The 16,167-nt window shown below is 33.0% G+C and overlaps 2 protein-coding genes across 5 annotated transcripts; both read left to right on the top strand.

Moving 5' to 3' along the window:
- The first annotated feature begins 1,969 nt into the window (after nucleotides 1-1,969).
- LOC126699893 (uncharacterized) lies at nucleotides 1,970-6,213 on the top strand. 3 transcript variants are annotated; one of them, XM_050397861.1, is made up of 6 exons: nucleotides 1,970-2,110; nucleotides 2,469-2,644; nucleotides 2,737-2,871; nucleotides 3,431-3,541; nucleotides 4,464-4,568; nucleotides 5,797-6,213. In XM_050397861.1, exons 2-6 carry the CDS (start codon nucleotides 2,501-2,503, stop codon nucleotides 5,959-5,961), a joined length of 660 nt encoding a protein of 219 aa, XP_050253818.1. In that variant the 5' UTR covers nucleotides 1,970-2,110; nucleotides 2,469-2,500; the 3' UTR covers nucleotides 5,962-6,213. The 3 variants fall into 3 exon arrangements, with proteins under 3 accessions (XP_050253818.1, XP_050253821.1, XP_050253820.1); XM_050397864.1 differs by having other exon boundaries at nucleotides 2,473-2,644; XM_050397863.1 differs by having other exon boundaries at nucleotides 1,970-2,109; nucleotides 2,463-2,644.
- A 2,327-nt stretch (nucleotides 6,214-8,540) lies between these two features.
- Nucleotides 8,541-15,731, top strand: LOC126699447 (uncharacterized). 2 transcript variants are annotated; one of them, XM_050397277.1, is made up of 9 exons: nucleotides 8,541-8,674; nucleotides 9,767-10,000; nucleotides 10,254-10,527; nucleotides 11,104-11,254; nucleotides 13,376-13,598; nucleotides 13,705-13,796; nucleotides 14,161-14,296; nucleotides 14,895-15,226; nucleotides 15,461-15,731. In XM_050397277.1, exons 1-9 carry the CDS (start codon nucleotides 8,628-8,630, stop codon nucleotides 15,709-15,711), a joined length of 1,740 nt encoding a protein of 579 aa, XP_050253234.1. In that variant the 5' UTR covers nucleotides 8,541-8,627; the 3' UTR covers nucleotides 15,712-15,731. The 2 variants fall into 2 exon arrangements, with proteins under 2 accessions (XP_050253234.1, XP_050253235.1); XM_050397278.1 differs by having other exon boundaries at nucleotides 8,583-8,674; nucleotides 9,849-10,000.
- Nucleotides 15,732-16,167: the final 436 nt, after the last annotated feature.

A 16,167-nucleotide genomic window follows, 5' to 3' on the forward strand; every position in this document is an offset into this window, starting at 1 on the left:
CATAACAGACCTTTTCTTGTTGTTGTTTCGATAACAAAAGTAAAATGTTTGAACCAAGCCTAACCAATGTTTGAACTCAATCTTGTTAAAAAGTCTACAAGCTTAAGTTTGGCTTGATTCTTAGACAAGTCAATCTCAAGATCAATATAAAACTTTTAAACTTAAGATCAAACAAAGTACAGCAACAAACCCATATTAAGCTCATATGGTTTGGACGAGTGATCCCAACTCCCACTTAATTAAAGATCCAGTAACATATGAGTTTATTTTCAAGCTCATATCAAGCTTATTATCAAGCCCATAAATAAACCTAGACTTACTTATTTTTAATTGAGTCATATTGTTTACTAGCTTATTTATAAATATATATATATATATATATATATAAGACTATAATTTTATTTTATTTTACTTGTACTCCGCTCTTGGTGTTTTTAATTTTTTAATTTTTTTTTTCAATTCCTATGAGTCCATGACATTAACAATAAATAAAAACTAGTCGCTAACCCGTGCGATGCGCGGGATAATTAAACAAAATTTATACACATTCACTTTTATTGGTACAATCATTTGAAAATAATTCTAACTAATACCCAAATGTAAGAGACACATTGACTTACTATTTAAAGTAGCATTCTGAAGAATTTACACATATTGTGCAACTGAGCCTTAATTTCTCATCAACAATAAAAACATGGAAATTCAAAACATGGAAAGAAAATAAAAATTATAACAATTAATTCCATTATCTTTCATGCTATACTTTGTAATTGTACGGAATTAAGTCAACTCAATTTAAGTAGTTGTAATAAAATTGGCTTCTACTATTCTCTATTCTATAAATATATGAACATATTGGATTTCTTAAACAATTACCGGTATTGCAATAAAATGATTTATTATTGAAAATAAGAAACAAAGAAAATCTGTCTATAGCTTAAGAAACATAATATACTAAAATTAAAGAGATAAAATTTTTGGAGGACAAAATATTATAGATAATTTTAGAAACAGATTATACACTTAAAAGGGTTAATAATTTATAGCACTTACCCCCCACTATTAGTATGCAGACACCAAGTGCGGTCGTCGTAACCCTTTGAAAGAACCTTCCCCAATTGGACCCTATCAAAAAAAAAAAAAAAAAAAAAACAACCAATTAACAAAATTGATCCAAAATGGTCTAAAAAGCACACAAAATCAATTCAAAAAACAAAAATATGAGACAAAATAATTACTTTCCGCTGCCAATGAAATCGTCTTTTGTATTGCTGTTCCAAACTGCAACACTTATCTCTCTAAGGCTTTCAATTAACGAAAACACAAACTTCTCTTGGAATACTGGAGTATTATGGCCATCTATACACACACACACACAAAACAAAATCAGCATAACTCACTATAACTCTATAGAAGCCTCAAAAATATAAAGAGAAATTAAAGGGGTTGAATTTGATATTTACATTTGGAGAGAGAGAGTTTGCAGAAACTGTGACTTTATATTTCTTAACTTTAGAAAGGGGTAAGGTTGCTAGGGTTTTGAGGTGTTATAATGTTTTTATTTTTATTTTTTATTTTTTAAATATTGTGCTGACGTGGAAAATTCTATAGAAGCCTCAAAAATATAAAGAGAAATTAAAGGGGTTGAATTTGATATTTACATTTGGAGAGAGAGAGTTTGCAGAAATTGTGGCTTTATATTTTTTAACTTGAGAGAGGGGTAAGGTTGCAAGGATTTTGAGGTGTTATAATGTTTTTATTTTTATTATTTATTTTTTAAATATTGTGCTGACGTGGAAAATTGTGGTGCCAGCAGAGGTTTCGGTTATATATATATATATATATATTATTTTTTATTTTTTAAATATTGTGCTGACGTGGAAAATTGTGGTGCAAGCAGATATTTCGGTTATATATATATATATAGAGAGAAATATAGATAACAAATAAATTTTAGGGGGGTATTTCAGACATTTCATCACCAAAACCCCATAATCCCCTTCTGTCTCTTCCTCTGTGAACTCTCTTAAACCCTAACCATTAACTCCTCTCTCTTATTCTCTCCGACCACCGTATCTACCGTCGTACTCTCTCTCCGTCGCGGTATTCGGTACGAATTTTTTCTCTCCTTTCTCTTATTTTTCGTTAAGCCTGTGTTTGGTTCCCGAGAAAGCACACAATCTCCACTTTAACAACCCTTAAATTCCACTTCTAGTGTCAATTCAAAAACCCCATTTCTTCAATGTGGAATTTTCAAACCCAACACTGTATGTCTACTCAAATATTGAATCATTTCTAAGATAATTTTTTTTAGAATGGCGTGAATTGTTATCATTGTAGATTAGATTGGATTATAATTCAAAGCATTTCAAAGAAAAACTTACATTTCTTGCTATATTTTATTTCTGTTTCAATGGGTGATCAAAAAAAGTCTTTGGCTTTGTTATTGATTGTGTTGTAATGTGAAGGAAGGAGATTCAGCTAAAGAGGGTTGTTTTAGATGGCTTATTTGCAATATGGCAGAAATGCCCTTCGAAAGGTTATTACGGACACTAGTGTCCGGAGCAATGATCGTGTGGTGAATCCGGTGCTGTATGCTAGTCAAGGACTTAGATTTAGGAAGTTGGAAGTTGTTTTAACCACGGTGAGTAGAGGGGTTTTTAAGAGTTTGATTGTATGTTGATTGGATTTTTCTTTTTTGGGGTGTTAAGTATTGATTAGTGTTGATGCATTCAGAGCATAGAGAAGCTTGGTAAAGCCGGTGAGACAGTGAAGGTTGCTCCTGGACATTTCCGCAACCACCTTATGCCCAAGTTGCTAGCGGTTCCAAATATTGAGAAGTATGCTTATCTTGTCAGGGAACAGCGCAAGGTTCTTTTCTATTGCACAGATATGCCTTATTACAGTACTTAATTTCCATGTAACTATGCTTTACACCCTTATGCATTGAACATGTTTGTGTGTGCATAAATTAATGCATTGGAGATTTTTTAGCAAATATGTGTGGACACGCACACACGTATGCAAATATGCTTACGCCGTTGCAAAATTATGAATTTGTGGTTAGGATGGAATGTTCTTGCGTTTATGCAGTCGGATGGTAGTTACATTCTGCTAGCATAACTCATTACATATCTTATTAGTTACAGTAGATATGATTTTGGATCTTTAAGGGTATGTCTTTTCTGATGCATTTGACATTACTCGCTATCTCTCTTTCTCTCCTCCTTCACAAGCTCTCCTCTCCTTGTACTGTATGTGTTCCATGATTGAAGCATGAGCTGATCGTTTATCTAGAAATGAAAAACTGTTTACCTATGTTATTTGCCCAAATCACAGCAAAGTCTCTTTCCAAGAAGGGAGACATCCATGCCTTTCTTTTGTCATGTATCAAATTGTTGATGATATGCCTCTCATCTACTTGCTTTAGATCTACCAACATGAGGAGGAAGAAGCGGAGGTTAAAGTAGTTAAAGAGACTAAGGAAGATAAGCTGAAAGAATTCGAGAAGGCAGCAAGACGTCTTGATAATTCTAAGCTGGTTTGCACCTAATTTTGATGCTTATGGTTTCCAATCAGAACAGTTTAAGGCATTTCATTTGATTCTGAATATGTATATCTCTTTTCTTCTTTCAGGGTTAGTGTTTGATCTATCTATGATTCTTTAATTTGTGTAAAAGTGAAAATTATGATATATGTTAACAAATGCTGATATTTGAGCAATACCCCAGTGGTTCTAACACCTCTTGTTGTGACTGGGCTCTGGGGTTCAAACCCACCAGCCTGCCTCCCCCTAGTTACCTATCCAAAGAAAAGTTGATCAAATTGATTTCTCACAACTGTGTTAATGAAGTAAAAATATGTTGCTTAACAATTAAGAAGTTTTCTCAAACACTTATAAAAAAAAAAAAAAAAAAAAAAAAAAAAAATTAAGAAGTTGTATGTATGTTTTTGGAGTTATCATTTAAGGGATAAACTATAATAGTTTTTGGCAGCCCTTCAACACTAATACTGCTCACCTATTTTCTCTTGTGATTGTAGGTTTTACAACAATCCAAACCATTCAATACATAAAGTTGTCTTATATGAAAGATTACAACATGAAAATTGTGAATTGGATATTTCTTGTCATCAAAATTTCAATGTTGCTCTTTCACTTATACATGCTATACTATTCACTATACAAATATTAGTAAAAATACAAGTAAATTTACCATTTCAGTTTAAGCAAAATTTCAAAGTTGTATACCTTTATAGTTGATAGATTTATTTGAATGGTTTGAAGTTATTAATAATCTAACTATTGTAGGAGAAACTAGGTATGGTCCCATTAAAGTTGATGGGACGCTGCACTATTACAGTTTATTCCATCATTTAAATAATAGAGGTATCTAATACTATAATTGAATGTTGATTGCATTAAATTGTGATCTGGGGTATCTGACATGTTTAAGAATTCACAGGTATTGCGGAGGTTCATCAATGTCGAAAAATTTCGTTTACGTGCCTCAAAAGAAGAGCCTATAGAATTGCGTTCACCTATTACAAAGGAGGACATCATAGCTGAGGTTTGGTTTTTGTTTCGTATGTTTGATAAATTATTTAAGTGAACTAAGTCTTAATCCTAATTAATTATGGACTCAGTTCTGTGGATCCTCGCTGACTAATCGGAATTGGCCACGTATATTTTTTTCACCATTCTTCCCTATCCAAACTTCTATTGTCTTCCTGTTTAACATATCACTGCTTCTGCCCTGTTATTTGAGGGTTTCACTACCTTTTTCACTTTTTAAATTTGAATTAAATCACTCTTTCTCTCCCATCCATCGCAAGTAACTTTTCTTAGCTCTTTTACTTGATAAGAGCTAACCACTTTGAGTGGATGACTTCATTCCTTATCTTTTTTATAACTTCCACTCATCTATCTTAACATTCAAAATTTGACTAGGTGTATCTAATGAACATGTTGCACTTTAACATCCAAGAATTCATACCATAAAGTATATCTGGTCTTATTGTTAATGTTTAATAAATTGTTCCCGTGAAAAAAGAAAAGGTGGCCTTGTGGTTATAATCCTTGGATTCCTCTTAACTTTTGAGTACTAATTTTCCTTAGATGGACCTGCAATTACTTTAATGCACCTTGAAAGTTTAATTCTAGGACTGAAATCAATCTAGTGACTATTGATCTGTAAACTTTTCAATGTGATTCACTTTGTGATTCCTCTTTAGACATCATTTTTTTCTTTTGGGTTTGTTGATTTATGTTTTAAACTTCCTTTTCTTGCTTTATGTATACAGTTGGGAAACAATTTGCACGTAGTCCTTTGACCGGAAAGATGGCTTTCATTTAACTTAACCAAATAATTTCAGTGGTTAACTGATCAAGGATCCACCCTGCTAATTATAAAGGACCTAGAAAATCTGGATGGTCTGATATGAGTATTTTTCGGAAGTTAGTATTTGAACCCTGTCTGATTTGAGAACTTTACTTCTTTTTACAATAGAAAACCTTTTGCTGTCTAAACTCTAAACCAGCAGGCAAAAGGTAGATACTTAATGTGATTTAATCATGCTAGTCTTTAGACCTAGACAATACAGACCAAGGTGTGGTCCTTTTATTGCTAGATGTGTTATGGTTATTGTGTTGTGCAAGTTACTAGTTGAAAGATTAAAGGTGTTTGTGGAGGCTTCAGTACTTAGATTCAAATGGTGTCTTCTAAAGACAGTGTAAGTCTCGTAGTGTCCGCTTTGTTTTATATTTGTCCTACCGATACGTTCTCTTTGCCATTTCAGGTAGAAAGGCAGCTTAGTGTGCGCATCACGGCTGATAACGTGCACCTACCTTCCCCTTTGACGACTTTTGGTGAGTATGAGGTGCCACTACGGTTCCCAAAATCTATCCCTTTGCCGGAGGGGAAGGTTCAGTGGACTCTTGCAGTTAAAATCCGGGGTAAATAAAGATGGTCTTGTTAGCTTAATGAGCACTCTGGTCCCAGGTTATTCTGGGATGTCGGTTTTGTCTTTTGTAATTTGGTAACTATTTATTGTAGTGATAAAGCTTCGTATTTTAAGTAAAAGATGTTCTGAAAGTTGCCCATTTGATTTTGTATTTTTTACCTATAAATTTCTGTCTGATAAAGTGACAAAGGTTGTCCATTTTCTCTGTTGACATTTGGTGTCAAAAGACTAAATTTGGTTCTTTGGTTCCCCCTCTTTTGGTTCAGAAAAATGCACATTTGTTTGTGTATATATGAATAAAATAATCTTATTCAAGAAGATGGAAAGAGTACAAAAGCATTATAAGCATTACAATTTGAAATTTAGACCATCATCGAATTCTAAAACAGAAAATGGAATATGTCCAAACACAATCATTCAATCATACAATGATCATAACAAAGATTGATTGATGTTTATACAAAAAAAGAAAAAAGAAAAAAAGATTGATTGATGTTGTAGATTGGCTGTTCAATTCCATCCTAGGTTCTGTTTCCACAACAAACGTTGGCATCACTGTTATGGTATTTATTTAAATTATTGATGTGGCAAAATTTGAATCTTAGTTAAAATTGTAGAAATTGTAAGGTGGAGTTACCTAAGAAGGGTGTTTAACTACATGAGCCAATTCGAACACAATCTATTTATTGAGTTAATACGACTTGACCTACATAACGCCTGTAATAAGCATATTGAGTTGGGTTAGGCCTAAGGTTGCTTTTTTGGTGATTCTCTTTCATATACAGTGCTGACTTGGGTTCCCATTTTTTTTTTTTAACTCATAAGCAAATGTTTCATGGAAAGACACAGCAGTACACACAAAAAGCGCTTGAAAAGTAGTGTTTATTGCATATAGTGTGGGCAAATACACACTATCCAAAACAACTAAAAATGTGATTTTAAGTCAAAATTTCAAACTTCAAACTTAAAGTCACCGTTTTCAATTGTTTTGGGTAATGTGTATTTACACATACCATGTGCAACAAGTTTTTTCCTTATATTTACAGCCATGTTAAAGATGCACAAAAACGATTTTTAATTTTCACACTTGTTGAGGTTAGTACAACAATGCTTTCACACATGTTTTTATTTTTATTGTATACCAATAAGGAACTTCCACCTCAACATTTATATACCACGCAATGTGTGGAAATTTTAAGAATAATTTTTGTCTCCTAGTTATTCATAAAAAAAAAAAAAATAAATAAAAAAAGGAATGTCATCAAAAAAAGTTATAGCTGCGTCCTTATTCTTGGGATTGTTATTGGATACTCCAGGAGTAGACTCCCTCCCTCTCACATAGGAGTGTGTCCCACCCACCATGGGGCTCACATCTATGTGAGAGGGAGGAAATATACACCCGAAATACCCAATAATTTTCCTGACTCTTAAGTGTCAAATAACATGTTAAGCATAATGATATACAAATTCTGCCTTTCTACATGCATCCCTCGTAAAAGCCAAGCAATCATTTTTTTACCACTAAAAAAAAAAAAAAATCTTATTCTTTTATTTTACTTATTTCAACATTATTAATGAGTAAAAATGTCTTAAATGAAAATTTTGAAAGATAACTTAGAGATTTAAAGCAAAGGCAAACCAAAAGCTAGTAATGTAACCACGTCAACTAGCCACGTCAATAGGTTGACCATTGACCATGATCGTTGATCGAGACCCATTGACTAAGACTTTTGACCTCCGACATTTTACATCGGCATGGCCTAAAACCAATATGGAATCGTGACTCCCACAATCAATTCTACCAAGGGAAAAGTATATCATGTATCCAATACATAAGAAAAAGTGTTCAACTACATGAGCCAACTCGAACAAAATCTATTTATTAAGTAAATTAACACGACTTGACCTACATAACGCCTTTAATAAGCATATTGGATTGGGTCAACATAAATATAATCCATCTCTACCCATTTTAAAAAATACAACCAAAAATCTTTAACATATTTTTATATTTTATAAGCATGTAAACTATAATAATTATTATTACAAATAAAAATTCTATAGAATTTCTATTTTGTTATAAATTCAATTAAAGTGCCAATGACATACAATCTAAAATTTTTTTATTTCAACCCAAGGAAATTCTACTCAAATTTAGAAATAAAACAATCTAATAATAAATTAAGTGAGAATTTTTTTTTTTGATAAATCAAATTCTATTCTTAAAATGCAAATTTAAGTCAAAACAAAAATAAATTTTATTTACATGGGTTAAAAGATATTGACACGAATAATGAATAGAGTAGTTTTAGGTTGAACATGTCATTGCAATTGACCCAATTATTAAAACTTATTTGCACTAAACACTAATCCGCAAAAAATCTTGTTGTGATCTTCTTATTCGTGGGACATCTTTTGACAAACAGTACCTCTCCAATTTTTACCTCTGTAAAATCTATTTTTTCCTATAATTAAAAAAAAAAATTCAAGTTTTTTCAAAGATGGGCTTAATGAATCCAATTCAAGGTGGGCTCCCAAAACCCTGAGCCCATGATCTGATATTGAACAATCAAGTGACTCGCTGAGTCAACCCGGCCACACCGTTTGCCTCATAACGCTAAGCCTTTTCATTTCATCACTCCTCACTCACACTGCAAACTTCTACAATGGCAGCTTCCCTTCTCTCTCTTTCTCCCTCTATCAGCAACAAAAGGTTCTTTCTTTCTCTCTCTATTCAAATTTACCATGTGGGTTTCTTGAAATTTACACTGTGGTAAAATTTCTCTTGTGTTTTGTTTGAAATTTACACTGTAGTAGAATTTCTCTGTGTTTTATCTGTAAGTTCAATATTTCTGTCACTGTTTTGTATTGGGTTTTGCTCCTTCTAGCTATATAACATTATTTTATGTTTCTTTTTAGCTGAATTTTGCTTCTGCTAGCTATGCTAGCTATGTTACTGGAATTATAATGTTCTAACCGGTTGATAATCAACTGCTTTCTGAGTGATAAAATAGAAAATTGCTTAATTCAACTGTGGAAGGATTTTTATTTGAGTTCATATGAGACATTTAATAAGGGGATACCCTTTATGTTGAAGCTAGTGCTAAGTTCCAGAGTAACCTTTTTTTTTGGACCATGACCAAAAGACATGATGTTTTAGTCCTATAGATGGAGAAAATTGATGTTTTGCTAAAAGGGCGTCTATTTGTAATTATGGTGTCGGATGCAATTTGTCAAGGTAGTATTAGTAAGGTCTCTCATGATGGTGATTTTACAGTGATTTCCATTATAATTATGAATATGGTTCAATCACCCAATACGTTTTCCATTTTTACTATCAATTATGTCCATCAATTGAATTTGAAGCCATACAGATTTCTGTGCAAAACTTTGGCATTTTTGGTCAAATTGAAGAAAAGACTTCAGGTTGTGGATTAAGACAGTATCAACTATTACATGGATGTTTATGAATGGAAAAATTAATAGTGATCAAACTAATGGGAAAGGGGTGTGTACTTCATTCACATTTCATAGAGACACAAAAAGGTGGGGATCAAGTAAGGGGACTATTAATTTGATTTAATCGATGGAAAGCCAAGCCACTTGTGTATTTACATTTATGAAGAACAACAAGATTAATAAGCCTAAAAAAAAAGGAAGGTTAATCATTGTGGTCAGTTTTAATCTAGAGTCATTTCAGATGGTTTAATCTAATATTATGAACTATAATTTCCTAACTTTATAGCTGAATTTGCTTCATACTTTTGCTGTCACGTTCATTTTTTTTCTTACTTGAACATTTTAGGATGAGTCAAGTGTGTCTACACATGCAGTCAGACCAATTGCAGAAAGCTATAACATGCTTTTCAGTTTGTCTCCAAAAACAGAAATGGAGCATCAAGCTTTACATGTTACCCTTCAGAGCCATTGCTGGTCACCATGTCTCGAAACCTTTTGCATCAGTTGGCTCATTAGATGTAGATGTGGCAAGCCAAGAAAATCATGCTCCTGATGTTTCAGCTCCAAACAACATTCAAAGGTGGGAAAACTCCGGTACTTGCAATTACTTATCAAAAAAGTTCAGTACTTGCAATCGCTTTCTTTTATGAGCATTGCTGATTTAATGCGTATTGTTGTTTCTTGGACATCTGAAATTTTAAATTGTAAAATTTTATAAAATGATATAATAAGTTTATCTCAAAATTTGTGGACATAAGATCTAGCATAAGGCATTCTATGCATGTGAAGTATCATGATCAGAATCATCATTAACTGATATTTATGATTATCAGGTCTAAAATGTCTTTTGACCAGACAAGTTATCCCTTGGGTGACATGAGTGATTTTGAAAAACAATTGCAAGAGTTATTTGGTGAAGTCAAAAGAATGATTATGAAGGGGAACAAAAGTGATGCCATATACCTACTTAAAGCAAATTATGAAGCTGTGAAAGAACAGATGAATGCAGGTACGAAAGGCATAGAAGAGGCTGCTCTTCTTGACATCATTGCCCTTGGTTATATGGCTGTTGGGGACTTAAAGTTCGTTGGTTCCCTACTTACTATGGTAATTATTTTTTCCTTATGGACTGTACTATCACTCTGATGTCATATTCTTAGGCTGTGGTGATTTCCTACAAATAAGTTTTCTCTCTGTTATGGTAAAAGAAACTGAAAATGGCAGGATAATTTTTTTTAAGTTTCAAGCTATTTATTCGTGCTAATCCATTATAAAATTAAAGACTTGGAATTTTAGGGCTTTCCGTCAGACTTTATTAAGATAAGAAGAGGCTAAGAGCCGTATTCTTTTATTTTATATTTTTTTTAATTTTCTTTTTTTAAGGAGAAGAGAAAAGAAAACCCAAGTGAATGATGATTAATGTGCAACATAAACATGTACGTCATCTTGTTCAGAGAGTAGGCATTGTCCCTTTTTGCGTGTTTTATTGATATTCAAAGTATTCTCACTCCAACACTGAACCATTTTTAGGGCAGATTTTGAAATTATACCTAGCAGTTTTTATCCTTCTAATTCATTTATTTATAGCAGATTATTGCTTACCTTTGTACATCCTAGATCACTATGGGAAATAATGTATTTAAAGCCTTTTTCTTTTTTGGGTGCATTTTTGTTGATGGCCAGTTGACTGAGGTTGTTGAAAGTCTAAAGGACAATGAACCGTTTCTGGATTCTGTGCTTGTGCATATGGGAAGTATGTATTCGACTTTGAGGAAGTTTGAGAAATCATTGCTTCTGTACCGGAGATCTATTGATATTCTGGAGAACAGATACGGTAATTGGAGCCTAAAGGCCCTAAACTTTCATATAGTTGTTGTTACTTGTATTTTCTGGTGTCAAAAAAATTGAATCACAAATTAGTTGTCTGTATCTTCTATTTACAAAACACAAGGCTAACATCTAGCGTGGAATCTAGAAACCTGTAAAACTTTTACTACAAAATGCTAAAGTAATTAAGTAACTGCTTAAATCTTCTATTACAGTGAGTCAAAGATGCCTTGAAATGCTAACATTTTTCGGTTATTTTAAGCACAAACCATTTTTCAGTAGTATATTTTTAAGCCCAAATGGCATCCTTGTTTATGAAAGGTATGAAAGGTTAGCATTGACTTACTTTTCACATATCCACCATGCATAATTTTCATGTGGGATCATTTCTGTGAAGTTAGAATACTCTGACTGCAAAGCTGAGATCCATTGGGATTTGCTCTATCTCATTACCCTGAATGATGCTTATACTTGCCTTGCTAGCAGTTTTCGAGCTATTTATGTTCAAACATTTGTCACTTTGCAACAATTTGAAATTTTGAGGATCAACTATATTCAGGAGATGGGGATTTATTGAATAATAAAAGGATAAATTATCTTAAATCATACTTATCAAGAAATTATCTTAAATCATAACCAAAAGAAAAAAGAAGACTAAATTATTGTTGCATTTGCTTGACCCGGATTCTTGTTTACTTGCAAAGAAAAACTTGTTGCATTTACCTCTGAAGATGTCCTGGTATATATGCTCACAAATGATCATCCAGCTGATACAGAAGTGCAGACGGCAGTATTCATGTTTGTACCCATTTTTGCAGTATAATGTGTTAGAATGTCAAGGGCTTTACTGAGACATCATTCTTTGTTGCAAGCCTCAAAAGTAAAACTAGAAGGGAACTAAGTTGATAACAAATTTAGCTTAAATTTTTCTTCCCTGTTGGTCCAATTCTCATACTTCCTGGAAAGTGCCCATGTACTCAATTCAACCCACTGTCCCTGGAAAACATATAGAATGAACAATTCAATATGAAAAATCAGCTAAATTCTAAAAATTTCTTAGGCCAGCTACTTAGAGTTATCAGACATTCAAATCCAGTGCTAAATCCTCTGCTAAACCATGGGCTTTTTATTCTCTTCTCATTGCCTCACCCGTTGCCCATTGGTCCTTCCTCTCTTCATTACCCATGATGAAACCACCTTAGGCTGAATACAAAAGTCCCAGCCATAAATAAAGTTGATCAAAAAATTCAAGATATTCCAATATAGATGCAATGAGTAACAATCATGTCATAATATTCAGTTTCTCAGATGTTTCCAGAGATTAAATAAGATGCTTCCAGAGATTAGATAGTGGCGTTGAGGATGTCTTTAATTTATTATGCATTGTCATTCTAGTTAATACTTAATAGTGTGTACAATTTTGTACAAGGGCAAAGCTTAGGCATAGTTTTTAGGTGCTATACCTTAGGTTCCCTAATTGAATTTGTATTAGTTGTATTAATGATGGTAGCAAAAACAATGTGATCTTTTCTAAGGACAATTAAATTCAACCATGTACTTGATTGGTTAATGCAATCACCGTGTTAAACTTAATTAGAGAACCTAATGTACAACACCTAAGGAATTGGGCCTAAGTTTTACTCTTTGTATAATGACTTGAAGACTCTTCCATTTCCTAAAGAAATGTTGGAGAAAAGGAAGTATGGTGGGCTATTAATATGCTTGAGTGAAGCTGGAGCTATGGTCTAATTTTTCAAAAGGCTTAAAGTGCAAACTACATCCCTAACGTTTGGGGGCCTTTGGATTTTACACTCTGAATTTTCAAAATATGGATTTTACCTCCTGAAGTTATATTCTGTATTCTTAAACTTTAGGAGGGTAAAATCCATATTCTTAAATTTTAGGGTGTAAATTCCAAAGATCCCCATGTAATTTGCATTTTAGCCTTTTCAAAATTTGTGATGGCAAAGATATTATTGATCATAAATTTCTATTTTTAGCCCGTTATATCATTCTTTAGGCTTCTGTTGTCACTGTTGCATCTTTGATATTTATTTTGTTGTCCAAAGCTTCATGTGAAGGAGCAAATCAGAAACTCAGAGGTTGTCTTTAAACCTTTTTTTTCTAGGGAAAAATAGCATTTATCTTATCACACCATTGTTGGGGATGGCAAAAGTACTTGGAGCCATTGGCAGATCCACAAAAGCAGTAGAAACCTACCATCGTGCAATTGCTATCTTGGAATTGAACAAAGGTGCTGAAAGCGAGGATTTGGTTGTAGCTTTATTTGGTCTTGGAAATATTTTACTCAAAGAGGGAAGAGCGACTGATGCAGAAACTCATTTTGTTAGGTTATTATCTTTTATATTTGTTACTTTCTTTCATATGGACCGGAGTCAACTGAGCTTAGATTGATTATTCACTATTTCACTTATATCTTATATTAATCTTCTGTAGAATTTTAAACCTATATAAGAAGTTATATGGAGAAAGTGATGGAAGAGTTGGAATGGCAATGTGTTCCTTGGCCCATGTAAAGTGTGCAAAAGGTAGCTCTGTAATCTTTCTCTCTCTCTCTCTCTCTTTTGCAAATAACACTTTTTCTTGTACTTTGATAAAAAGTCTTGCTGTTTCTTCATTTTCTACATTGATGCCTAAGGGAAGAACAATTTGGCCCTAATTCCTTGTCATCATTAGAAAGTGATTACGGTCAATGATATGAGATAAATTTATTTTTTGGATGGTGAGAGTCCTCATTTTGCTCAAAATTCATAGTCTGATGAGCAAATGTCCTATGATAATAATCTAAGTTCGAGGGCCTTTTATCAATAAGTCTCAAGGTCATCAAGTTGTGTCTGTTTCATAACCACTATGACTCTCAAACAGTTTAATTCTTATGCTGTTTTTACACAGGAAACCCTGATGAAGCCATTCAATTATATGAAAATGCTCTTCAGGTTATCAAGGATTCAAATTATGTGGCTTTAGATGACAGCATAATGGAGAAGATGAGAATAGATTTGGCGGAGTTACTTCATGTTGTTGGAAGGTAGAGTCAGATTGTCGTTGGATTTAAAAATGAAAATGCACATATCAAAATTATATATATTTTAGGTATAATTTAATAATTTTACCCCCAAGAAATTAATTTATGCATTTTTATTTCTTTTCATTATGTGATTGTGCTACTTTATTAGTGATAAATGCTTTGACTGTGATGAGAACTACTTCTTTCAACATTTAATAGCATTAATTGGTAGGTGTAGAAAAACCATCAGGAAATATCATTGTATCATCAGATATCCGAATGATTTTTCTCTGGATATATGAGTTTGAAACGACTTCCAATTCAACAAAAGGGCATGCTTAAGGCCTATAATTGCTCTTTCAAAGCTTGTCAAGCAAAACATCCTTTTCTTAAGTTTGGAAGAGATGTCAAATCTTGGGACCTGATAATTGAGCTTTAAAATGGTTTTGCTTAGTTACCTTTTTTAAGGATAGCTGGAATGTAAACAATCTAAAATTTATGGGCTACAGTTCTGAAACTTCAGTAAATAAGAGAAGCTTCACCAAGTAATTCATTTTTTGCCCTCATGGTTCTCAACCTCACTTAGTTTGCTTTCCCTTTCGTCTCTTGTTGCTCGTAGGGGAAAAGAAGGCCGAAAAATGTTAGAGGAATGCTTGTTGATCACTGAGAAGTATAAAGGAAAAGAGCATCCCAGTTCAGTGACACACCTGCTGAATCTTGCAACGTCCTATTCACGCTCAAAGAATTTTGTGGAAGCTGAACGCTTGCTCAGGACTAGTTTAGAAATCATGAGGAAGACAGTGGGGCCTGATGATCAATCCATCACCTTCCCTATGTTGCATCTTGCAGTTACTCTGTACAATCTAAAACGGGATGAAGAAGCTGAGCAACTTGCGCTGGAGGTTTTGCACATCCGTGAAAAGGCATTTGGAAAAGATTCTCTACCTGTTGGTAAGCTTGTTTTATTACTTTTTGCTTGATGAGATACTTGGGTCATTTTGTTTATTATCCTCTCTATTTATGTTGGATATGGTCATGATTATGAATTACCCATTACTTCACGTTACCTAATCTGGCTGTGACCAACAATCTTGACTAGTGTCAAAATCCATTTGAAATTTTCACATGAACTACTTATACAAGTCTAATCTGTATCTATCTGATGTTCTCTAATTTGAATGGCAGGGGAGGCTCTGGACTGTTTGGTGTCCATTCAGACTAGATTAGGGAAGGATGATGGTGAGTTGTTGGAGCTACTCAAGAGAATTGTGAGTATCCAAGAGAGAGAATTTGGCTATGAGAGTGAAGAGGTCATGGAAACCCTGAAAAAAATTGTATACTACTTAGACAAACTGGGTAGGAAGAATGAAAAGTTTCCACTGCAAAAAAGATTGTCCATACTTAGAATGAAATATAAACAAAGGATTCAATATTAATGGCATATCATCTTTGTATATTTCTAAGTCTCTAATTTTTTCTCCCTGTTGATCAGTGGCGGCTCCAGGATTTTTTTCCAAGAGGGTCAGTAGTGGTGGAGTTAGGAATTTGTCATGGGGTGATTAAAAAATAAAATGATTAATTTTTTATTTATATATATACAACTTCCATATTATATACAATAATCCAAAATAAATACAATTTAGTATACAATATAGCTATATCGTGTAATAGTCTAAAAAATTTATTAATAGTTTAAAAATTAGTAAGATAACAACCATTAAATGCATGATAACTTATTATATTTATATGTAATATTAATTAAATAAAAATATATGATAAAGAAGAATATATATATTTTTTGGGATACAGAATAGAAGTTTTACTCTAATTTAATGTAAGTGTATATGTGTGTGGATAAAGAAGAATAATAACAAACTTATGAGTAGGACTAG

This window comes from Quercus robur, chromosome 9 (assembly GCF_932294415.1).
Source record: "Quercus robur chromosome 9, dhQueRobu3.1, whole genome shotgun sequence".
In the NCBI taxonomy this organism is placed as follows: Eukaryota; Viridiplantae; Streptophyta; class Magnoliopsida; order Fagales; family Fagaceae; genus Quercus; species Quercus robur.

What these genes read in the sequence shown, in the direction of transcription:
- LOC126699893 (XM_050397861.1), top strand. Translation starts at nt 2,501, where the DNA reads ATGGCTTATTTGCAATATGGCAGAAATGCCCTTCGAAAGGTTATTACG. An exon ending in GTCTTGATAATTCTAAGCTG is followed by an intron (nt 3,542 to 4,463) that starts GTTTGCACCTAA and finishes AAGAATTCACAG; the next exon opens with GTATTGCGGAGGTTCATCAA. An exon ending in AGGAGGACATCATAGCTGAG is followed by an intron (nt 4,569 to 5,796) that starts GTTTGGTTTTTG and finishes TTGCCATTTCAG; the next exon opens with GTAGAAAGGCAGCTTAGTGT.
- LOC126699447 (XM_050397277.1), top strand. Translation starts at nt 8,628, where the DNA reads ATGGCAGCTTCCCTTCTCTCTCTTTCTCCCTCTATCAGCAACAAAAG. An exon ending in GCTCCAAACAACATTCAAAG is followed by an intron (nt 10,001 to 10,253) that starts GTGGGAAAACTC and finishes TATGATTATCAG; the next exon opens with GTCTAAAATGTCTTTTGACC. An exon ending in AAAAGATTCTCTACCTGTTG is followed by an intron (nt 15,227 to 15,460) that starts GTAAGCTTGTTT and finishes TTTGAATGGCAG; the next exon opens with GGGAGGCTCTGGACTGTTTG.